The 25200-nt window shown below is 39.2% G+C and overlaps 1 protein-coding gene across 2 annotated transcripts in view; it reads left to right on the top strand.

Moving 5' to 3' along the window:
• The window catches only part of Dnajc1 (DnaJ heat shock protein family (Hsp40) member C1), a 166570-nt gene that overhangs the window by 129011 nt on the left and 12359 nt on the right, over positions 1–25200 (top strand). For both annotated transcript variants that reach the window (XM_041630837.1, XM_041630838.1), the window contains exon 9: positions 24734–24853. In XM_041630837.1, the coding sequence (XP_041486771.1) occupies positions 24734–24853 (120 nt within the window). The remainder of the gene's footprint in view (positions 1–24733; positions 24854–25200) is intronic.

The raw sequence follows: 25200 nt of genomic DNA, 5'->3' as shown, positions 1-25200 counted from the left end.
ATTTTACTTTATGTGCATTGGTTTGTGCATGTGTGTTTGTGTGAGAGTATAAGCTCTTGGAGTTAGAGAGGTGTAAACGTGTGTGTGAGAGAGTGTAAGCTCTTGGAGTTAGAGAGGTGTAAACAGCAGGTGCTGGGAATTGGCAGGTGCTGGGATTGTTCTCTGGAAGAACAATCAGTGTTCTTAACCGCTGAGTCCTCTCTGCAGCGCCCTCCAGCTTTCTTCTTGTTTATAAAGATTATTTTGACTATTTGGGGTTCCTTAGAATTCCATTGGATTTGTTTGTTTTTGAGATTGTTATTCAATAACAACATTTCTCCCATCTCTTTCCTCCCTCCAAACCTTTCCATATCTCCTTCCCTGTTCTCTTTCAAATTTATGGCCTCAAAATTTTTTCATTAATTGTTATTGTATATATATATATGTATTTATGTATATACATATTCATAAATATAACCTGTTGAGTCCATTTAATGTTACTTGTTTTCAGTGCTAGCGGTTTGGCACTGACAACCAGTTGGTGTATTCTTTCCTGGGAAGTACCATCTCTCCTACTCCCAGCTTTATTTAATTTCCTACTGGTCTTTTGTAGGGTTGAGGCTTCGTGGACTTTCCTCATCCAATTTGGCATGTTTGTTGGTGTATCCTTGTTTAGCTCATGTTTGGGCAATCCTGTTTAGTAAGTTTTACAGGTCTAGCTACTGATGTTGCTAGGAGACATAATCTCAGAGTAAATTCCCTTCTTCCAGTGTTCCCTGAGACTGATGTGTGAGACTGTTTTGTAGGTAGATGTATTCATTGAGACTAGACTTGACACTCTGCATTTTAGGTAGTCGTGGTTTCTTAATGGTCTCTGTCTGTTGAGAAGTTTCCTTAGTGAAAGATGAAGACTCCACTTCTATATGGATATAAGGACAGATGTTTATAGATTATTGTTAAGGATTATGCTGGTTTAGTAAATTTGTGATTGAAGATTCTCCTCCATTAACCATTATTTCACTAGCACTTAATAGCTACCTAGATTTCTGGTACAGTATGGTATCCCTCTTGTTGATTGGGTCTTAAGTTGAATTTAAGAATATTGTAGTGTTCAAACCATAGCAATATTAAGTTTTCCATCCACAATCATAGGATATTTTTGTATTTATTTGAGTCTCCTTTATTTTCTTTCAGCACTATTTTATAACCATGTATAAGTCTGTTGACATTTTTCCTAAGTATTTTATTCTGTTCATAACTATTTTAAATTATATTCTTGATTTTTTTTCATTTTTAAATTGTTCTTTGTTAGTATATAGAAACACAATTATAGTTAGATCTGGTGGTTAATGCCTATAAACCCAGCACTGAGGACATCAAAGCATTGGAGAACACAAGTTTTAGGTTAAGCCAATCTAGGCTATATTGCAAGACCCTGTGTAACTGGAGGTTTCTCTCCCACCAGCCAGTTCCCGAATAACCACTTTGAAGGTTAATATTAATTACAAATTGTTTGGTCTGTTAGTTCGGGTTTATTATTGACTAGTTTTAACAACTTAAAATTAGCCCTTGTCTATTATTCTATATTTTACCATGAGGCTCACGGCTTGTTACTGCTCATCTTGCTCCTCTGGTGCCTACTGGCGTCTCCCAGACTCGGCCTTCCTTTTCCCTTTATCTTTGCTTGGATTTCCCACCTGGCTTTATTCTGCTTGGCTATTGCCCAAATCAGCTTCTTTATTAACCAGTGGTAATAAAACATATTCACAGCATATAGAAGGACATCCCACATCAATTCTGATTCTAAAAATAAAAATAAACACACATACACCTAAATAAATGGGGGCTGGGGAAGTAACCCAATCACTAAATGTGCTTGCTGCATAAACACAAGATCTGAGTTCAGATCCACAGCACCTACATAAGATCTCTACATGTGGTGCCCAGCTGCATAGAATTTGTAACCCCAGCACAGCAGTTGGGGACATGGGGTAGGAGGATCTCTGGAGTTGGCTACTAGCCAACTGGCCTGGTGAACTCCAGGGTCAGTGAGAACTGTAATACCAAAAATAAGGTAGAAATAGGCTAAGGATGATACTTGGTGAGAACACAGATAAACAAGTGTATACACATCCACCATAAACATTTCCTTGGATGGCTCAAAACCGTGCTTAGGTTCTCAGTTCTGTGGAGAAAGACACGAGAGCTCCCTATGCCTGTGCTCCTGCTTCTGCTTATGTCACTTCCTGAATAGGATGTATGAGCATAATCTAATCCTAAGGGCAAAAGAGCAAAGAAATAAATACAAATTGAATCTTCAGAAATGGCACAATAAAGGTCCAAGACCTTAAAAGAAACAATAAAAGATAATGTCTAAACCATGAGAACAGAATATATTAGTTTTGAAGAGACTGAAATAAATGATTAAGGGTGATTCAGAGAAAATTTTATGTGAACGGAGAAATTATAAAGCTTTTTTAAATCAATAAACAGTCCATGAATTCTGTTCAACACTTTCACAACTACAGTGCTAGTTCTCCCTAAAAATGTACAGTAATATGTTACTGAAAGACAACATCATTTTTCTTTGAATTTATGAAATTGTGCTCTTCACTTCAAAGGTCACAGAGTTACGACCATTGAGCTGCAAAGTCAGTTAAATGAATGTGTTAGACGATCTTAATTAATATACACGCATGTGTCAGAAAATAGAATTTGAGTTTACTCCTATAATGATACCTATTTCCTTTAATTCGAAATTATGTTCAATTTATGCAGTGGTTCCTGCTATTAAATAACACTTGCACGAACTTTATACTTTGAGTGGCCATTGCTGCTCAGGATTGCACACCACCCTGCCATGCATTTGATTTTGATGGTCTTACATTTGAGAGTTCAGCCAGCTATGCTCCCTAGAATTTAGATTTTCACTGAGCTGAATTATTTTACTTGGTATTCCCAGTTACAAAATTTTATATAACTTTCATCCAAATACTCATTGGCGATATTTAGTAACTGGACTGTTAATCTTAATATAGAGTATCCTAAATTATATTTACTCTCATGTATGCCTGTTGAGGTGGATTCATGGAAAATGAACCCCAAAGGAAATGGCACCTTTACAAGGTGTGGACTTGGAGGAAGCATGTCTCTGTGGGAGTGGTCTTTGAGGTATCCTATGCCGAGGCTATTCCCAGTGAGACAGTTTACTTTCTGTTGCCTGCTAGATGTAGTAGAACTCTCAGCTTCTCTTCAGCACCATATCTGTCTGCTTGCCACCATGTCATACCATGATGACAGCAGACTAAACCTCTGCAAATGTAAGCCACCCCAATTAAATGTTTTCCTTTATGAGAGTTACCATGGTCATGGTGTCTCTTCACAGCAATAGAAACCCTAAAGCACCTACATTTCCAGGACTTTCCAGTTTCAAAACTTCTTACTTGGGACTAGAGAGATGATTCAGTGGTTAAGAACACTTGCTGTTCTTGCAGAGGACCCAGGTTCAGTTCCTAGTATCCATATGGTGGGTCATAGTCATCTATAACTCAAGTTCTGGGAGGTCCAATTCCCTCCTCGAGTTCTGTACACATGTGAAATACATGCATACAATCAAACACACACATGAAAGTGAATAAATCTAAACAAAAAGACCTTTTACTTTCCTTTTATAACTTTTAATTCTCTCATGATCTACTAAAATTCAGCATATCCAAAACCAAATTTACTCTTCTCCAACTTTCAAGTATCTGTATATTCATCTTACTGTGCTAGTTTGATAGAATCATTTATTTGTTTGTGTATCTGCTTATTACTTATCTTTTCCTATTATAAATGCCTTTTATTTGGGAATGCTCAATTCACCTGTCTCATTTTGAAATCCCTCACTGCTGTCATCCTAGGTGAGTGTTTAATATCTTATGCTTACAAATGTAAAATCATCCTGTGTCCCAGCTTGCCTAGAACAGCTTAAGTATATGTAGCCAGGCAGGCTTTGCACTCAGGATCCATGTGCTGTGGTTACGGACATGTACCCCACTCCTGAATCTGGTCTTTAGCTTCTTGAGAACAGAACTTTCCTATGTTGCTGGTCTAGAATTCCTGGGCTCAAGAGCTGCTTCTTCCTCTCCCTAGTAGCTGGGATTTATAGGTCCATACCTCACCCTAAAGGTCATTGGGTCTTTCACTGCAGAAAACCTCCTTCATAAAAATATTTTCTTACAAACTCATTCAAGAAGGTTCTTTTCATATATGAATTCTTCCAGCACTTAATCTTATTATTGCTGTATAATGTTTTGAATTAACTAGTTTATTTTGATTGTATCTTCTAAAATATTGAACTGCCACCTATTGTGTAGAAAAGATGTGATTGGGCAATATGGTAACAAGATAGTCCCAATTTTATCCTTCATAATTTTAGCAAGCAGTTATTAAGTGGGTTCTATGAACTTGGCACTGTTGTATGCACCTAATAGATAATAACCCATTTAATTTTTATAAGCATTTCTCTGACATGCACTGTTATTTTATGTATTTCATGCAGGTCAGAACTGAGGTACAGAGAGGCAAAATAACTTTTCCCATTACCTAATACTAAAGAGCACAGTCATGATTCAAAGCTAGCTTACTGTTTTCAAGAGGCATGCTCTTGGTTCTTTGTCTTTTTAGTATCTGTATTCTCTAGCTCACACAGTGAACCAGAAGCCTCAGTTAGTATATTTTGAGGTACACGTTAGGAGTTTCACGAGAGATCTAAAGTTCAGCAGATGGCAAGATAACCTCCATCTAGTAAAGAAACATAGGCTTTATAAAGAAGTTGGAAGAAGGGTAGAAAAGATTTCTGAACTGAATTTTTGAGACATGATTGTTCCGAGTATATTAACAAGAGTAGTGAAAAATTTAGCTCCATCAATAATACTTTAATGATAAAAAGAAAAAGTAAATTTACAAAACTAGGTTGCAACCAAATCATAATTTTAATTTATTAAATTTTAAAGTTAGCATATAAAGTAATAGGTTTCATCGTAGCACCTTCATATTTGTATGCCATTATACTTGGTATTTTGAAAGAGTGGAGTAGTGTTATTGTGTGCTTTAGAAATATTTAGCTGCAGTGATATGTAAGTTTGAAGGGAGGAGAAGGAATGTTCAAAGTTTATTGCAGTAGTTCCAGGCCAGCCAGGCTATATATTGTGACCATACCTTTTAAAAAAATAACAAATGTTATTGCAGTAGAGTGAGTGCAAGAAAAATAATAAGTAACTAATTATACTAGAGCTACTATATAACAAATAGCTAACAGGAGAACAAGAGGCCAGAGCTACCAGAGAAAGATAATATGTCATCCAAGGGCTGGGAGAAGGTTCAGCTTAGGTGCTCTGAGTAGCTGGGACTGGGCCTGCTGCACAAAGCATGGTCTCAAAGGCCAACACCTTTGTGAAAGGAGAGCTGAAAACTTTTATAATTCCTGGTCTGTAACAAGAAGCCAAAGCAAAAATTTCTAGGCTTTTCACAAACAGGATTTGGGGGAGTTTTGTTGGAGGAAAAACCAACACCCTCTCAAGTAAAGATGTGATCAGAAGAAGCATAATCTCCAATGGTCAGCAGCAGGAAAGAAAACCTGAAAGAGACCATAAAACCATTAGCTTTATAATGATGACAGGAAAGAAAGAATCAAATTGTCATGAATAAATGGGACAGGATAAGACAAAAATACAACTTGTAGGACTAAAGTGTTCACTGAAAACTTGTTTAGGCCACTAAATTTTTAGACCCCCGAAATAATAATTCGTGGATCAGAAATTGATCCTTTACAAACAAAAGATGTGGATTAAAAAATTACAAGAGGCCGGGCGATGGTGGCGCACGCCTTTAATCCCAGCACTCGGGAGGCAGAGGCAGGCGGATCTCTGTGAGTTTGAGACCAGCCTGGTCTACAGAGCTAGTTCCAGGACAGGCTCCACAGCCACAGAGAAACCCTGTCTCGAAAAACCAAAAAAAAAAAAAAAATTACAAGAGTAGTAGAAATATAGGATGAGAAGCTAGAATGCCTGGTCACAGTGACAGATGGGGGACTGGAAATATAGGATGAGAAGCTAGAATGCCTGGTCACAGTGACAGATGGGGGACTGGAAATATAGGATGAGAAGCTAGAATGCCTGGTCACAGTGACAGATGGGAGACTGGAAATATAGGATGAGAAGCTAGAATGCCTGGTCACAGTGACAGATGGGGGACTGGAAATATAGGATGAGAAGCTAGAATGTCACAGTGACAGATGGGGGGACTGGAAATATAGGATTAGAAGCTGGAATGCCTGGTCACAGTGACAGATGGGGGACTGGAAATATAGGATGAGAAGCTAGAATGCCTGGTCACAGTGACAGATGGGGGACTGGAAATATAGGATGAGAAGCTAGAATGCCTGGTCACAGTGACAGATGGGGGACTGGAAATATAGGATGAGAAACTAGAATGTCACAGTGACAGATGGGGGACTGGAAATATAGGATGAGAAGCTAGAATGTCACAGTGACAGATGGGGGACTGGAAATATAGGATGAGAAGCTAGAATGTCACAGTGACAGATGGGGAGACTGGAAATGTGGCATTAAAATAATGGCTGAGCTTTTCTAGAATTGGTATGACAGGTAAGTCCTTTTTTTTGAGAAGTACTCAGTGTCCTAAACAGAATAAATAAAAACTGTCTACATAGAAACAAATCAAGGAAAAACTATTGAAGCAAATAGAGAACCTTAAAGCTAACCTTAAGAAGAAAACAAACACTAAATATGTAAACAATTGAATTTCTTATGTACAATAGAAGGTATTAGAAAGTAGAAAATACCTTCAGAATGTCTACCAAACATTTTACAGAAAAAGAATGAAACATACATGCATTTAAATAAATTTATATGCCAGTATGCCAGAAATGGACCTTTATTATGAATATGCTTCAACAAAAAGATTGAAACCAACTATGGTGGCACAGCCCTGCAATCTCAGCATTTATGAGTCTGAGGCCGAAGGACTGCAATTCAAGGCCCACCAAGACCAAGAAACTCTGTTGGGGCTGGTAAGACAGTTCGTTACCTGAGTTTGATGACCAGAACCAACTTAAAAGAGAAAAGAGAGAACCATCTCAGCAAAGCTGTCCTCTGACCTCTACATGGATCCATGGGATGCACACAAGAAAAACACGCAAATAAGTTTTTTCAAGTTATTTTCTGTGTCTTAGATTTGCTTTAACATAACATAGGAGAGAAGGAGTTTTAATGTAGTAGCCATGAACCATTATTGGTTGGGTGGTGGACACATGGAAATTATACTATTGTTCTATTAAAACATAAAATCGAAGCAGAACTAATAGAACCCAGAGCCTCATATGCTAGTTCAGTGATCTTCCACTGAGCTGTACTCCCTGTCTGTGCTTGTTTAATACATTGATAGTTGTGCTTGTTTTTTTTTAAGTAAGAGATAAATTCATCTGACAAGATCTAAGTTAGATGTTGACAGGTATTTGGGGGTGGTGGGACAAGAACTTTCCATTTTTGTTGATGGCAAAGTCAGTTAAAGCTTCTTTGGCAAGTAATTTGACATCTAATTGTAAAGCTGAAACTACTTATGATATTAATCAGAAATTCCCATTTAAATATATTGACTGAAGACCTACATACATAGATAAAGAATTATTTAAAAATATTCATCCCAACAAAAGTAAAATTATGAAACAACCAGGATATTTATCAGTTAAGGAAATAAATGGATAAGCAGTCTATATTAGTTATATAGTACATAATAGATTAAGTACTACACACACAAACATATAGAGACCCTCAGAATTTAATCATATTTGGAAGTAAGGTCTTACTTATGATGATGTCATATTGAAATAGAATAGTCCCTGTGGTGGTTTTTATAGAAATGGCCCCATACACTAATGTTTTTGAGTGCCTGGTCACCAGGGAATGTCAATATTAGAAAGTGTGACTGTGTTGGAGTGGGCGTGGCTTCATTAAACAATGCATATTACTGTGGGTGGACTTTGAGGTCTCAAATGCTCAAGCTGGAAGGCCCAGTGTGGTTTTCTCATCCTGCTGTCTACCAATCCAGATGTAGAACTCAGCTATTTCCCCAGCATCATATCTGCCTGTACACTACTGTGCTTTCTGCCATGATGATAATGGACTAAGCCTCTGTCCTGGTTAGGGTTTTATTGCTGTGATGAGACACCATGACCACAGCAACTATTACAAAGGAAAACTTTTAACTGGAGCTGGTGTACAGTTCAGAGATTTAGTCCATTATCATCATGGCAGGAAGGGTGGTAGCACGCAGGTAGACATGGTGCTGGAGAAGGATCTGAGAGTTCTATATCTGAACCAACAGGCAGCAGGAAGAGAATGCCATACTAGGCATGGTTTGAGCATCTGAAACCTCAAAGCCTGCCCCAGTAACACACTTCCTCCAACAAGGCCACTCCAACTTTAACAAGACCACATCTTCTAATAATGCTACTCCCTATGGACTAATGAGGGCCATTTTTATTCAAACTACCACAACTTCTGAAACTGTAAGCTAGCCCCAGTTAAATATTTTCCTTTATAAGAGTTGCTACGGTCATGACTCTTCACAGCACAGAAACCTTAAAAAGACAGACCCTAAAATCAGTGATATGCAGTATTTAGAAAGAAAGAATAGGTATATAGAACAACCTCAAGAAAAGAATCCTTAGGGTAACACAGCAGATATTGGAGTGATGTCTGCAGTCCATGGAACACCAAGAATTGCTAGAAATCAGCATGGGGCAGGGAGGGAGGGCGGGAATGGAATTGTCCCATAAACTTCCAAAATAATATCAAGAGGCTTCTACCTCCTGGTAGTGAGCAAATAAGTTTCTGTGGTTTCAAGGCACTCTGTGGTAAATTTTTTCAGCCATACTGGGAATCAGATGAATAACAGAATTTTACATAGAAGTTAAAATTAACAAATTAAAACTATATGCAGCAATTTGGGTAAATCTTTAAAACATTGCTGTCAAATCGGAAAAGACTTTATGACATGATGCAATTTATGTAGCCCCAAGGGAAACAAGAGGGAAGAAGGAAACTGTCTGCTAATAAGCTAGTAGAATTGAGTGGACAAAGTGATTTTGAACTTCGTTATAAAAGTGAATGATCTGCACTGAAAGTCACCACCCAGTGCACATGAAATGCCTTTCCATTCAGTGCACTCTCCAGCAAAGTGGAAGCGTAAGGGTCCAAACAGACAAGGCAGTCTTGAAAAGAACAGAGGCAAGATCCCAGACTTCCTGGCTTCAACCTTACTGCAAAGGTATATGATCAGACTAAGAGGTATTGGCATAAACTTGAGAACCAATGAGTTGAATAAAGATCCTAGATACAGGGGGCTGGAGAGATGGCTCAGTGGTTGGGAGCATTGCCTGCTCTTCCAAAGGTCCTGAGTTCAGTTCCCAGCAACCACATGGTGGCTCACAACCATCTGCGATGAGGTCTGGTGCCCTCTTCTGACCTTCAGGCATACACGCAGAAAGAATATTGTATACATAATAAATAAATAAATATTAAAAAAAAAAGATCCTAGATACAGACTTTTGTAGTATGATCAAATAATGTTCTACAAAGATCCCAGAAACATTTGCGGGGGCGAGGGGAATCTATAAATAGTGCTGAGAAAACAAGATACCTACATGCATTAAAAAAAAAATTAGTAGAGGTTGGAGTGATGACTTATACCATATAGAAAAATTAACACAAAACAGATATCAAAGACAAACATAAGAGCTAAATAAGGAAAATACTGGAAGAAAACAAAGGGAAAGTTTTATGGCACTAGATTGGTCATGATTCCTTGAATATGGATCAAAAACAAAGTTAAAAACTTAACGTGTCGCCAAGCAGTGGTGTAGGTCTCTAATCCTAAAGCTTGGGAAGCAGAGGCAAGTGGATCTCTGAGTTCAAGGCCCACCTCATCTACAGAGTTCCAGGACAGTCAGGGCTGTTACACAGAGAAACAGAACAAAACTTTAAAAAAAAAAAAAAACCCAAAAAACAAAAAAAAACTTTAAGACCAAGATTGACCATAGATTTGATTTGACATTTCTCCCAAGAAAATAAGCTGATATCCAATAAACACATTTTAAAACTACCTAAGTTCCTCAGAATCGGGGAAATGAAAACCAGTAAGATACCAGCATAAACTCATTCAAATGATTGTAGTAACCGAAAATAGCATGAAAATATGGAGAAAGTGGAATCCTTGCTGTAGTGAGGATGGGAGATGGTTCAGCTGATATATAAAACAACCTGGTAGTTCCTCAGAAAGTTAGCTTGTGACCATATAACCCAGCCATTCCTCTCATAGGAATATGGTTTGAGCTGAAAACAGGCCCAGGTGTGTACACAAACCCAGTTCACGGCAGCACCAGTTGTTATAATTTTGAAAGTCGTCTGGAAGGAGTCACACCATACAACAGGGCACACATGGGAAGGTTATTGGAAAAGGAGAGAAAAGGGGACAGAGAGGAGGGCAGAGACTAGTTCTTGAGGACAAGAGTGGCAGAAGAGAGAAAGACAGGAGATGGACAAGTTCCATCTTTTATAAGAAAACGTAGCAAATGTGCACAGGAGGTGCTCTTAGTGGCTGCAGCTAAGCATGTATCCTGTCAGGAACCTAAAGGCAGGCCAGTCCAGATGCCTGAATACTAGCATTCTCCCTTTCATTTATTATAAAAACGTGAGGAGTTAGAAAGGGGTAGCAGATGAGGCGGGAATGAGGACGCCGTGTTCTCGTGACTGCTTTCTGCTGACCTGGGGAATGTAGATCATCTTTGGGGTCCCTGAGAAAGCTGTCCTGGGTATCTGGCAGTTTCACTTCACTGTCCAGGCTCTATGAAACCATCCAGCACCACTTGGACTTGGCAAAATGCTGTTCAAGGTGGATCCAAGTTGACTCCCTGGAGCTCACAAGAATTCCTAGAGTTTATTAAAAGGTAAGTTTTAGACATATTTAGCATTCCCACTGTTTGTAATCTGTACCAAAATCCACATTACAGAAAAGGTAGTATACTCACATAGTAATAGTACCTTGCCAGATTAATAGCTTATCAGAATTCCACTGATTAATGTTAAAACTATGAACTTCTAGAGTCTTAATATAACCGTAGCATAGTGAGAGAGAAATGTGGAAAATGTCTCATTCTTTTAAACATCACCACTTAAGCTTTCTTTAAATAAACAAACCTTAAAACACCTGACCATTTCTCATCACCACAGCATCTCCTGGACCCCCTCTTTCTATCCAATTAGCCAAGAAACACAGGTTGATTACTGAGGGAAGTCATTGTAGTGTTAGTACCTTTTAAATAAAGGAATAGTAAAGAGTTATATTAGGATCTGTTCTGTGAGGCTCTTTTCTGAATCTGGGGGTCTTGGATACCTCTAGTGTGCTGTTGGTTCTCACCACTTGGACATGTTCTGTCGTCTTGTGCCTCCAGCTCTGTGGCTAACAGTTGGTAATTCTGTAACAATAGCTGATTAGGAATGGGTAGAGATTTTTGAGTGTATCATTCATAGGGAAATTGATGAAGCAGGGTGTGGTTATTAAAGATAGGAGGAGACAGGTCAGGAAGGAAAGCATCCACTTCCAAATGGGGTTCCCAATCCAGTAGAGTTCACTGAAGTGAACTCTGAGGTGAAGCCACATTCTTCTGGAATTAGGGACAAGGCAGTTGATATCAGTGTCTTCTGAAGCTTAAGGGAACAGGGCCCCAGGCCCGAGGATTGTCTCTATCTCTGACTCCTATGTTGCAGCAGACCTAGACAGGACATTTAGAGAGGGAGAGCAGACAGGTTTGGAGCAATGAAAAAGAAAGAAAATGGAGAATTCTTTCTCAGTTTCCCAACTATCTTCTACAAGGTACTAAGGCCAGATCTGATTTGATTTGAAAGGAGTGGTCAGTGGGTCTCCAAAAGATATCCCAATGGGAGTGAGGAGGTGTATGACACCAAGGGTGGGGCAGAATGGGAGAAAGAAGATCAAAGGCTTGAATATGCTAGCATCCCAGGGATCCAAGGAGGATCAGATTGAGTGAGCACAAGCTGTTTGGTACACATCATGCAAGAACAGGGGCCAAGTGCTCTGAGCCCAAGAAAGACACAGTCTCCTGGTACCAGGACTTCAGAAAAAGCCAGAAGCTGAGGAGAGGATTGTGCTCAAGAAAGGAAGCCTCACATCCAGGGGTATGGTCAGAAGTGGGTAGCCCTGCCAGAAACCCAATTGTTGGTTTTGAATGGAAGGCAAAGCCATCAGTGAATTAGAAAGCAGATGTGTTGCAGGTGGAAGAGAGCGAATCTGTTGAGGGTAGAGCAGGTGGGTAGGGTCCCAGCATGAAGTAGTTACTTTCAGTGGGTCCTGCCACTAAGTAAACATGCCACAAGCAACAGAGTTAGTGTAAGAGGTGTATTGGGGGAGGGGGAAAGCAGAAGAGTGAAAGGGTGTTACCTCCTTCCACCTTTTGGATAACTGGCAGAATGTTGCGAAGGTCTCGTAAAAAAAATCAGGAAATGCTGGGAAGCAGCCATTTGGATTGATATCTAAGGGGTATTGAGACCAGGTCTGACGACAGTTCCCATGACTCTACCTCCCTTGAGGTAGAGAAATAAATTCAATAGTCTACAATTCCTAGGATCACAGAAAATCAGAGGGAATCGGATTACATAGGCACAGCCTGTCCTGTGATGCAGAGAATGGGGGGCTGAAGGCTACGAGCCCAAGAGAGCCATGGTTGCCTGGTATAAGGACTTGATGAGGCCAAAAGGTGAAAAACCATACTCAAGAGACAAGTCCTCACTTGTGGAAAATGGCCAGAGGTGAAGAAGGGCAGCCAACCAATCATGATAGTGTTGGATGGGGGGACCCAGTGATTTGTTAGTTGGAGAAGTGAGGCTTTTGTATGTGGACCAGGTTCTAGGATCCAGATGTGCCTCAGCTCCAAGAGGGCCTGCTAAATCTCATGGTACCAACGTTGTTAATTTAAAATCGACTGAATAGGAGTCATGCTGTAGAACAGGGCTCACATGGGAGGTTTATTGGAAGAGTAAAGAGAAGAGGCAGAAAATGGGACAGAGAGGGGAGCAGAGATTGGTCCCTGGGGACAAGAGTGATAAGAGAGAAAGAGAGAGAAAAAGAAAGAGAAAGGAGGTAGGCAAGGCCTGCTTTTTATAAGGGAACATAGAGAACATGCAGATGGGGTGCCTTTAGTGATTGCAGCTGTATCCTGTCAGGACCCTAAGGTTAGATTAGTACATATGCCTGAATACTAACATCAGTGACAATAGAAAAAAAAAAAAGAGGAACTACCCTATATGTTCATCAGTAGATTAATGGATAGACAGACTATGGCATGTATCTGTATATAATAAAATATTTGTTCAACCCTGAAAAGGAGTGATACATCCTACACTGTGGATATTTACCTGTTTTATTCCAATCACTTCATGACCAGTTCTCTGCATCTGTAAGATGGTCCTAGGACAAGGGCAACAGATGCCAAGAATAACAACAGTACCACAAGGTCAGATAAAACACATATTTTTGGCAAGGCTGCATACCACCATTTACTTAACTCCATTTTTAGACATTTCAGTTTCAGTTGTTTTCTCTAATTTCAGAGTGTGGTTTCTCACTCATTCATTTCTGTTTCCAGTCTCTAGAAAGAGCTGATAAATTTTTATATTTATCCTGTATTAAAATTTCTGACCTACAATATATGCTCTCTACTCACATTTAAATGACACCAATCAATAGGGTGTTTTTTTTTTAGTTTAAGCAATAAAAATTAAGTACTTTGCTTTTCTTTTTTAATTTATTTTATTTTATATGCATTGGTGGTTTTGCCATGGATGTTGGGCTCCCTGGAACTGGTGTTACAGACAGTTGTGAGCTGCCATGTGGGTGCTGGGAATTGAACCCAGGTCCTCTGAAAGAACAACCAGTGCTCTTAACCACTGAGCCATCTCTCCAGCCCCTACTTTACTATTCTTTTATGTTTTAATTTATTTAATTTATGGCCATGGCTGATCTGCGTGCTTGTATGTATGTGCGCAGTATACATGCAGTGTCTGCAGAGGCCAGACGAGAATGTTGGATCCTCTGGACTATAGTTACAGATGATTGTGAGCTGCCAAGTGAGTTCTGGAAATTAAATCTGGGTCTGGGTGAGAGGTGGGTAGCCCCACCAGAGACCCAATTGTTGGTTTTGAATGGAAGAACAGCCGGTACCATTAACGATCTCTAGCCTTTTCGCTTGTTTTAATACTTGAGAGGCTTTTTTTTAAATATTTATTTATTTATTTATTATGCATACAATAGTCTGTCTGTATGTCCGCAGGCCAGAAGAGGGCACCAGACCTCATTACAGATGGTTGTGAGCTACCATGTGGTTGCTGGGAATTGAACTCAGGACCTTTGGAAGAGCAGGCAATGCTCTTAACCACTGAGCCATCTCTCCAGCCCCCTACTTGAGAGTTTTAATTTAGTATAACAAGCATATCAACAGATAAAAGCAAACCAAAATACTTCTTCTGATTGTCCCCAAAACACAACAGGCTTATAGTAATGTTGAATTGATCAGTGACTAATTTGGAAGAAACAAAGTTGAGAGGATGAACGTTGCTACTAAACAGCTCTTGTGTGTACCATGGCAGATTGAACTCACTAGTTCTCCACGGGAATAGTAGTTTCTATTCAGTAGCAGCAGCAGTGTTAGCTGTTTCCACATGCTACCACAAAGCAGCTCTGAGCTTTATCTGCAATAAAACTGGAAATTATTTTTTAGGGTAAAAATCCTTCATCTTGATGTATAGAATTTGCAAACTTTAGCCAGGCAGTGGTGACACATGCTTTTAATTCCAGCACTCCGGAGGAAGAGGCAGGTGGATCTCAAAGTTTGAGACCAGGTCAGCTTTGTCCACAAAGTAAGTTCCAGTACAGCCAGGACTACACAGAGAAATTCTGTCTCAAAAAAGCAAGCAAACAAACAAACAAACAAAAAAGCAAACCTTATCCTTACAATAATATCATGTAAATTCTAACACTACCTTAATTTTATATAAACATTCAAAAGATTGCCACTTTCAACAGTTTGTCTTGACACAGATTTTCTTTTCAACATTCACAACATTTAGGTCTGTAACCTCAGGAACTGCCAATGAATTATTGAGCCAAAATTGGGGGACCTAGGGTCCCCCGTGACCTTAAGGTTTTCTTAACTTTTGTGGCTTTCTATTTCTTCCTGCTGGAAAATAGGGCATAGAACTAGAATATTTCTAATTAAAATGAGTCTATTTTAAGCAAATATAATTACTAAAAATGTTAACTTTCATGCTTTAAATAGATTCTAGTGCCCTAAGAATCAAGTGCCATTCTATTGAATATTGTAACCTTTGTAAAATACTGAAATGCACCCCTGTAAAGTAGAAGAGGAAAAAAAACAACAGATTTTTAATTTTCCCTATAGCATTTATCAATCATTTGTCCTGATTTTTTTTTAATCTCTTCAATTTCTTTTGGTTTCAGTTTTTTCCCCAGTAGGATAATACAGAAAATTTTCTGCCTGAAGATAGAATAGTTGTTCTCTTGAGATCACATTTAATTTTAAGAGCTATAAATCTATAAATTAAAATGTCCTCTGAGACATGAAAATATTCTCTGGTAGACCTCTGACTGCACAGCCAAGAGCTCTGAACTCCCCATCACTGATCTTGGGGTGGGTGTAGTTGTTGTCATTCCCACCATTCCCACTTAAGAAGAGTTGCCCACATTTAGTGTGTCTCCAACTTTTTCCTACCTAGTAACAGTCTATTTTTGTATGAATTCTTTTCTATCCCCCAAATTCTGCCTTTACAATGTGTTGCCATCGAGGATGTGGGTATGAGAATCCAAGGTGGTTGCAGTCTATACTCAGAAATAGTTTATGAAGGGGCTGTCAAAATATAATGCAGTAATTTCAATAAAACCTTAAAATGTTATGGAGGTAACTTAGCAGTGTAGTAATAGGAGCGGCGGGGCTGTGTCCCCAGCACCCCGGCCACCTCGCTAGCTTATGCCCCAAAATAACAACACACAAATTGTATTCATTTAAACACTGTTTGGCCCATTAGCTCTAGCCCTTACTGGCTAATTCTGATATCCCGATCAACCCATTTCTAATAAACTGTGTAGCACTGGTCTTACCGGGAAAGATTTAGCATGTCTGACCTGGCGGCTTGCTTCATTGCGTGTGTCCGCCCGGGAGAGGGGAGCATGGCCTCTTCTCCCGAGAGTAGAGCTGTTGAGTCTGAGCTCACTTCCTCTTCCTCCCAGCATTCTGTTCTGTTTACTCCACCCACCTATGTTCTAACCAATAAAATGGGCCAAGGCAGTTTCTTTATTAGCCAATGACCTTCCTCCATCATAGCAGGATTAATTTAGGTGGCCTGGGGAGTTAGGAAGGCTTCTCAGAGAAAGCAGTTCTGGAGGGGAGGGAGTACCTGGGTAGGTAACTTAGAACTGTGCGTTCTAGATAGAAAGAAGCTATCCCAAAGGATCAGAACTGTGAGATGGCTTGAGTATTAGCACGAGTAGTTTTAGCTAGCTGAAGGTATCTGAGGCAGAGGTCAAGGTGAGATAAAGCTAGAGAGGTAGGCCAGATCCAGAAACGTAGTCTTTAAATGCCCCATGGAGGAACTTAGCGGTTTTTTTCTTCCTTAGGAAATGGGAAATATTGGTGGATTTTTAGTAGTGGGAAAATTTGTGATCAAATTTGTAGATCTTGAGCAAGTTTTATGACCACAGTGCCTCTTCACAGTGGATAATCACATTTCCAAAGTTCTCTTGAGGACTGAATAGCAGGATGCATAGGAAACGCATAGACCTCTGCATAGTGACTATCAGCTAATAGGCCTGCAGAGCTGTATGGCTTCTCATCCACCCCATCAGAGCCTATCTCTCTGCCTCACTAGACCTCAAGTTAAAGTTTACTGTGATTATAATGTGCATATTCTTGCTTTTTTATCTGTTAGTAGTGTTAAACATTTTTCTGTAGTTACGGCTTTTTTGTTGTTTTGTTTTGTTTTCTAGACAGGGTTTCTCTGTTTAACAGTCCTGGTCATTCTAGAACTCGCTTTGTAGACTAGTCTGGCCTCCAACTCACAGAGGTCTGTCTGCCTCTTGGCTCCCAAATGCTGGGATTAAAGGTGTACACAACCACTACCCAGCTGTTGGCTATTTATATACCATCTTTGGAGAAATTTTTGTTAAGATTATTTGCCCATTTTTTTAAAACTTCATACATAAACATTGTATCTACATCTCTACCACCCTACCTTCTCCCCAATTTATGTCTTTTAATATTTTTACATATATATGTGTGTGTGTGTGCGCGCGCTACATGTGTATATATAATCTGAGTCTACTTACTGTTGCTTATACATTATACTTGTATACATTCTTGGCTAACAACTAGATATTGAACATCCTGTGTACTAACCCATTCCTGGAGGAGGTTGATTTACATCTCTCAGAAATGCATAGCTTCTCATCTAAGTATGGCATTTCCCCTGCCCATGTTAGCATGTCAGCTAGTAGTGTCATCGTTCAGGTCTTATTTGGGCAATAATATTGTTGTATTTGTTTCTTTTGGTTTGGTTTGGTTTGAGTGTTTTGTTTTTTGTTTGTTTGTTTGTTTAACAGGATTTTTCTGTGTAACTGTCCTGGATCTAGCTCTGTAGACCAGACTCAGAGATCCACCTGCCTCTGCCTCCTGAGTACTGAGATTAAAGGCACACACCCCACCATCAGCTCGTTGTATTCTTAATATTTATCATTATAATAACAGACAAATAGAGCTCTCACCCCTCATCAATTGGTAGAGACTATTAGAGAGACCTACAACTGGTCAAAATGCAAAGAAGGGACTGTATGGTGCCCAATCCCAACTGATACATCTGCAGTGCAACCCTATAACCAAGGCTCAGGGAAAATTGCAGAAGAGGGGCCAGAAGGATTGGAATTGTCCAGGATGCATCTTGCTAGATAGTGTCCTCTAGGCATGGCAGGGAAATATACCTTTGCCCCTTTTGAAAGTTTTTTAGTAGTAAGAATTTTTTGGGGAGGGAGGGGCTGGAGAGACAGCTCAGTGGTTAAAAGCATTTATTCTTACAGAAGACCTGGGTTTGATTCCCAACACCCACATGGTGGTTTGCAACCATCTGTAACTCCGTTTCCAGGGTATCCAGTGCCCCCTTCTGAACTTCATGGGCATACATCATGCACATGGTGTATATAGATCTGTGCAGACTAAATATTCTCACATAAAATATATAAATCTAATTAAAGTTTTGATTTAATTTCGTGTGTGGATTTGGGGCATGTATGTGTGGAGGTCAAAGGGGAGCTTTGTGGAGTCCATTATTTTCTTCTGTGCTTTACATGGGGCTTGGGGATGGAACTCAGATGGCTAGACTTGCACAGCAAATCCCTTTACTGCTGGTTCATCTCATCAGCTCAACAGAACTTCTTCTGCACTCTGGATATCAGACCCTTGTCAGGACTGATGTTGGAGGAAATGCCACTTGTTGGTTCCCAGATGCCCGGCTAGCTTAGACCCAAAATAATCACACAGAAACTGTATTAATTAAATCACTGCTTGGCCCATTAGCTCTAGCTTCTTATTGGCTAACTCTTACATATTAATTTAACCCATATCTATTAATCTGTGTATTGCCACGTGGCAGTGGCTTACCACCTAAAGTTCCCAGCATCTATCTCCAGCGGCTCCATGGCTTCTCTCTGACTCTGCCCTTCTTTCTCCCAGCATACAGCCTAGCTTTCCCTGCCTTGTTCTGTTCTTCCCTGCCATAGGCTCAAAGCAGTTCTTTATTCATTAACCAATGAAAGCAACACATAGACAAAAGGTCCTCCAACATTAACTGAAACTGTTGTTTTCTTTTTTTTAATATATTTATTTATTACATATACAGTGTTCTGCTTGCATGTATACTTGCAGGCCAGAAGAGGGCACCAGATCTCATTACAGTATGGTTGTGAGCCACCATGTGGTTGCTGGGAATTGAACCCAGGACCTCTGGAACAGCAGGCAGTGCTCTTAACCTCTGAGCCACCTCTCCAGCCCCTGTTGTTTTCTAATAAAGAAAATTAGTATCTCTCATTCCCACAATTAGAAACTTACACTTCCTTTCAACCATCCCTGAATTTGTATCTAGCCTCCTCCTTTTCTTCAAGAGGTACAAGAAGATAGGCTGTTCTGCAGGAAACCATGGAGTTGGCCTGGCCTAGCTTCCTTGAGTGGCATTTCTCATAGGTTTTTCAGGTTAGAGCCCATGGCACTGTACCCTCCGGTTCCTGAGAGATTGAGGCACTCCCTCAGACAGTGAAGTCTCGGGCCTCTTAGTGTTCCTCTATATGTTCCCTTGGTGGTCAAGGAAACATGAAGTTTGACAGGACAATTGGTCTTGGACATTAATCTTATGTACCCTGTATAGCTTTCAAACTTCATTGTGTCCTGGCAACTACAACTGTATTGATCCTGACAATTGCCATTATATTCTGTTGTTGATAAAGGTACAAAAAGTCTGATTGCTCTCAATAAAATTGCCATAGCTTAAGTTTTGTGACTTCTCCAACTGGCCTGGTTTCATTCGTCATGGCCATATCAGATGACCTTGCCCCAGCAAGTAAGCACAGACACAATGTTTTATACAAATTACAGACCACACTTACAACTGTATTGGCAAGAAGTATATTCATCCTTATGGCCATTATCTAGGACTTTGTGACTCCTGCAAGACATTTGAAGTGATTGAAGCAAGACTAGATTGATTCTCTTACACCCTTTGGTATGATCTCACCCAAAAAGTATATTAACCAGACTGGCCTGTGGTTGCCATCAGGAAAAGATGAAGGTCATGGCAATTAAGGATGAATCCTAATTTTCTAAGTAAGTATCTATTACCATCTTTCCTTGGTTATGTAGAAAGTAACTAAAAGGAAAAGATTTCTTTCTTGGGTAAAGATGAGGAAAACACGAGAGAGGGATTCAGAATTTTTGTTTGTTTTGGGGGAGTGTTGGTGTAGGGGAGGTCCTTCTGTTTATGTATTGCTTTCGTGGGTTAATCAATAAAGAAACTGCTTGGTCTGATAGGGCAGAATTTAGGTAGGCAGAGAAGACAGAACTGAATTCTGGGAGGAAGAAAGCAGAGTCAGAAAGCCGCCTTGGAGCTGCCAGGTCAGACATGCAGAATCTTTCCCAGTAAGCCACAACCTCATGGTAATATACAGATTAACAGAAATGGATTAAATTAAGATGTAAGAATTAGCCAATAAGAAGTTAGAGCTAATGGGCCAGGCAGTGTTTAAATGAATGCAGTTTATGTGTGATTATTTCCGGTGTAAGCTAGCCAGGAGGCTGGGAGAAAGGACCCACCCTCCTCATGCAACAGAGCATTGTTTTATTTTTGCTGTTATATGGCTCTGGTTGTCCTGGAACTTACTATGTAAATCAGGTTGGCCTCAAACACACAGAATTCCAATTGCCTAGATTCAACTTTTGGAGTTGATGTTTGAGGAAGCCTCTTCAGTATTCAGCAATCCCAGATGTCAGTAGACAGTAGGGAACATGGAGATTGCATCCAATATTTTTGGCTCATTGTTCAGTGGTTTTAGCATTGAAAGGTATACTGTTGGCTGACTGCAAACCATCTGAAAGGCTAAAACCATGACAAGATTACTTTCAAGAGCTACAGGAGTGTGGTGCAGCTTAGTTGACCTGATGAGAATGACAACTATAGTCACCTGAGAAAGATTCATAGTCACAGGACACCATCATAGCTCCAAGAGAAAATCTAAACTCCACAATAAATCAAATCTGTCAAAAGTGAGCAGGGAAATGTCCCAGGCAGAATATTCTCCTTCATTACAAGGTAACTGTGTCAATCTTTGGCAAGAGCCACACAGAAATTAGTCTTGTTGATGGATTTATCGCAGTAGTGGGGCACTTGCTTAACACTGAAAGCAGCAACAAAGGAGCGGAGCCCTCTTCTGTGTCCAGTCTTTAGTGGAGGGTATATTGCTTTGTCCAGCTCATGGAAACAGAGCTTGCAATGGGCTCCATAAGCAGCTTCATTATGAGCCCTTGCAGATGGTCAGAGGTAGCCACCCACAAGCCAGGAAGAAGGGCCTCAAGAATTTATCTTCCTAAGAGTGAAAGTAAATCTGAGATGTTTTAGTTTTAATTTTGTTGCTCTTAACATACCATTAGTTTACACAGAAGTTTGTCAAAGTCACTTTAAAATTGGAAAATAAATTATATAGCTGAAAAAAAAATTATATAGCTGAAAACCAAATGCATACTAAAACTGTACAAAATATAGAGTTAGAGGAATACTATCTACACTATAGCCCTGTAACTGATATTTTAATCAAGTGACAGAATATTAAAATATTTTCTTAAGTAAAATTTGTAAGACTTTGAGTTGAGTACAAACATTTAACTATGAAGTAGGAAAGGACCTTTTCCTATCCAGATGTGGAACACAGCAAGTAGTGCACAGTTTTCTTTCAATGTAGTCATAATTTTTTAGCCAAATAAATTGCATAATACTTTACATTTCGTGTTTTATGGTCTAAAACAGGAAGGGGAAACTGCATGTAGGTTCCATAAAATAACAACAAGCTTTCCCTTGCCACCTCCGAGTCCTGTAACCAGGAATATTAAAGATTTTCAGAGGCACCAAGTCTTTGAACATAGCAGGTTTTATGACAGAAATCCATCCCAAAGGAGTATTATTTTGATAATACAATTTAAATTTCCCTATTCATTCTTATGCATATATATTTGGGGGTCATTACATAAAATATTGAATAATTTGAAAACTTACTTTTTATTTTGTATTCAGTATGGAGATTTATTCCCAGAGTGGGGCTTTTCTGATGCAAAATTGGAATGCTGTGTAGTCACAACATCTGTCCCCTCACCATGTGGTATCTTCCATTACTTTACTGCAGCCATGAATTTTTGGCCCAGTGTTTCAGTAATATTGGACACACATGGTTTTAAGTGGCAAAGCAGTATGCTTATGCATTCATTTGACTTTCACAGCTACAGTTGGCTCTGTATTAGAACAGGGAGAATACATTCACACCACGGCCACCCTTATGACTGCTGCAGTAGCTGGATCACAGTGGGCTCTGTCCCTTCTAAAGACACCACTAACTATTGCTGAGGAATTACACATTCACCAAAGTGCCTTACAGCTGTGGGAGAGGGGATAATGAGCAGCTCAAAGGCCACACTCAGATTTCAGCCCACGAGTTATTATTATTACCCATCTTTTAACAATAGTCGTAAAAATCATGGCCGTGAAATAACTAAAACTAAAAGGAAGTTTGCTGAGGCAGTCAGTGATTTTTTTTTTTTTTCCAGATTCTCAGTACAGGTATTTGATTTAAATAAACTGTCGCCTTCCCAGGGAAACAGTAGTGCTAGACTCATTAACAAGAAATGAAAATCTGATTGGTTTTTAATGTCAACCATTGATATAGGTAAGTTTTCAGAAAACCAGTCCATTAAAAATAGAAGTTTTGCACAGATTTCTGTTAAAACTAATGTAGACATCAGGTGATTTTCTGTGCTCTGAAGAACACTTCACTAGTTTGATTCTGGTCTGAGTCTGTTTCAGTGAGGATCTTAATGTTCTTCATGACTTGATTTTGCACTTCCAGCTTATATTTAAATTCTCCTCAAGCTTTTGCATTTTGTATACTTATTAGAGCTTTGGATTTTAATGATGAGCATAGTATTTTCTTTGAAAATCTAATTTGTTCCTCTAAATGATATCTAAATAACTCATTTTTCCTTAAATAAGGCAAAAAGAAAGGAAAACCCTGCCATGTAATTTTTAGCTTAAGTGATACAGAGAGTTAAATTTCTGATCTTCATTAAATATCAAAGAAATTCTAGCCAGACCCAGTGTAGACTACCTTTTTATCTTAGTGAGTTTATGCATGTATTGTAGGGGCTGCACTGATGAATATGTTCGAGGCTCTCAGCCCTTAGTGGATACAAAATAGAATGATTGATAAAATCCTCCCCACTATTGGCTATTATTTACTGACTCTTAAGTGGCAGGTTGTATTTATGCCAATTTATCTGCTTCAGGGAACATTCCTGATAGCAGAACAAAGTGAATAAAAGTAGTTTGCTTTGCAAATGAATGCAAATAGGAAAGGCTTTCGGAAAGCCCTTTAACAGGGGCAGTGCACTTTGATTATGAGTGAAGCTGCCATTTGGACATGGTGAAAAGAGCATGCTTGAACCATTGATTGGGGAAGACAGTAAAAAGTCAGGAAGGGCCCCGTTAGGCTTGCAGTGAGGCAGGCGGATGTCAGTGTGCTTAGAGCACAGTGGGAGAATGACAGGGAGGATTAGTGTCAGGGAGCGGCTTTGCTGGAGCTATGGAGATAGTCCCTGGGGTCACTCACCTCTAACTGTTGTTCTGTGCTGATGGTTCTGTAATGCAAACCTCCTGATGTATGCCTGTTCATTATCAGAAATGGTGGTTAGGAAAGGTATTTGTTTCTAAGATTTTTCTCCCACTACCCCCGCCCCGCTTCTCTTTCTTTTTAATTAAAGGAAAATGAGGTGGGCTTCCTTCATCTCCCATTGTTTAATGCCATAGTGGCTACTGCCTAGAATATAGTTGTCATATTGATTTTTTTTTTCTTACCCAACAGTGATTTATGTTTCTTTACTCAATTTTAGGTTTTGACCATTGGTTGTCATTAGTAGTGAAACTCAGGAATATGTTGCTGCTAGAATTTTTGTACAGTTTCATAATCTTTGTAATCTTTCACTGTTCCAACTATTAAAAACTTTACTAGAATATAGTTGTCATATTGATTTTTTTTTCTTATCCAACAGTGATTTATGTTTCTTTACTCAATGTTAGGTTTTGACCATTGGTTGTCATTAGTAGTGAAACTCAGGAATGTGTTGCTGCTAGAATTTTTGTACAGTTTCATAATCTTTGTAATCTTTCACTGTTCCAACTATTAAAAACTTTACATGGACTGGACAGTTCACATCTTGGTGTAAGAGTTTCTTGGTGTAAGGTTTTACTTGTTCTCAAGTTTTACAGAATGCTAGCATTTGGCAAATTCAACAATTCTAAAATTGAATGCTGCTATTGTTACATAGAATGAGCGAGAAATATATCCTTGCACGGTTCTGATTCTCAATGCTCAATCTATTCAGATTTTCATGTATACATCTAAGAGCTGTTTTGTTTTCTTTTATAGTATTTTTTACTTCAAAATTTTGCTAGCCATATTATGTGAGTTGTATGAGCAGTACTCCATTTTGTGGCAAGAGTTTCTTAAAGGCTTTGATAATGGTTTTTTACTTTAATGTAAAATTGGTCTTTTTAAAAGTATCTCCAAAACTTGGTTTTGCATTATGTAGTACTTCCATTTTCTTATATGCATATAAAAATCTTGCAAAGACTGCTGGGACTCCATTTTGCCAATAAAGATGCTGCCTCAGACTTTGACTAAACTTAAATACATGTTTAGTACTATTGGTCATTGTAGAAAGGGTTCTGCCAATAATTGTTTCACAGGCTTGTTAATGTTTTAGTAAGCATTTTTCCAATTATTTTTTTCCTTTAATGTCTTACAGGCACCTGAATGGACAGAAGAGGACCTAAACCAGCTGACAAGAAGTATGGTTAAGTTCCCAGGAGGGACCCCAGGTCGATGGGAAAAGATTGCCCATGAATTGGGTCGATCTGTGACAGATGTGAGTTCACTGATATTTGCATTGTATGGGGAGTGACAAACCAGAACAACCCAACTATGCAGAAGACAGACTTAGATGGGTCCTGGGTTATCTGTGGAGAAAGGACCTGGGAGTGAACCATTAATGAAATAAGCAAGAAGCAGATGTGCGTCCATCCCCTGCTCTGCAGTATAACAGCTGTGTGAAGAATTGTAGTATTCAGAAACTTAAACTACTGAAACCTAATCATAGGAAACAGCGTTAGGTTCTGTGTTTATACTGACCCTTTAATCGTGGCAAAAACAGTTTTCAAACTGATCAGAATTAGAGAGGTGATATTTCAGTCTTAACACTGATATACAGATTGT

This window comes from Microtus oregoni, unplaced genomic scaffold, assembly GCF_018167655.1.
Source record: "Microtus oregoni isolate MIOR12 unplaced genomic scaffold, Mior012 000035F_ref0000213, whole genome shotgun sequence".
Classification (NCBI taxonomy): Eukaryota; Metazoa; Chordata; class Mammalia; order Rodentia; family Cricetidae; genus Microtus; species Microtus oregoni.
This window is presented reverse-complemented; position numbering and strand designations above follow the sequence as displayed.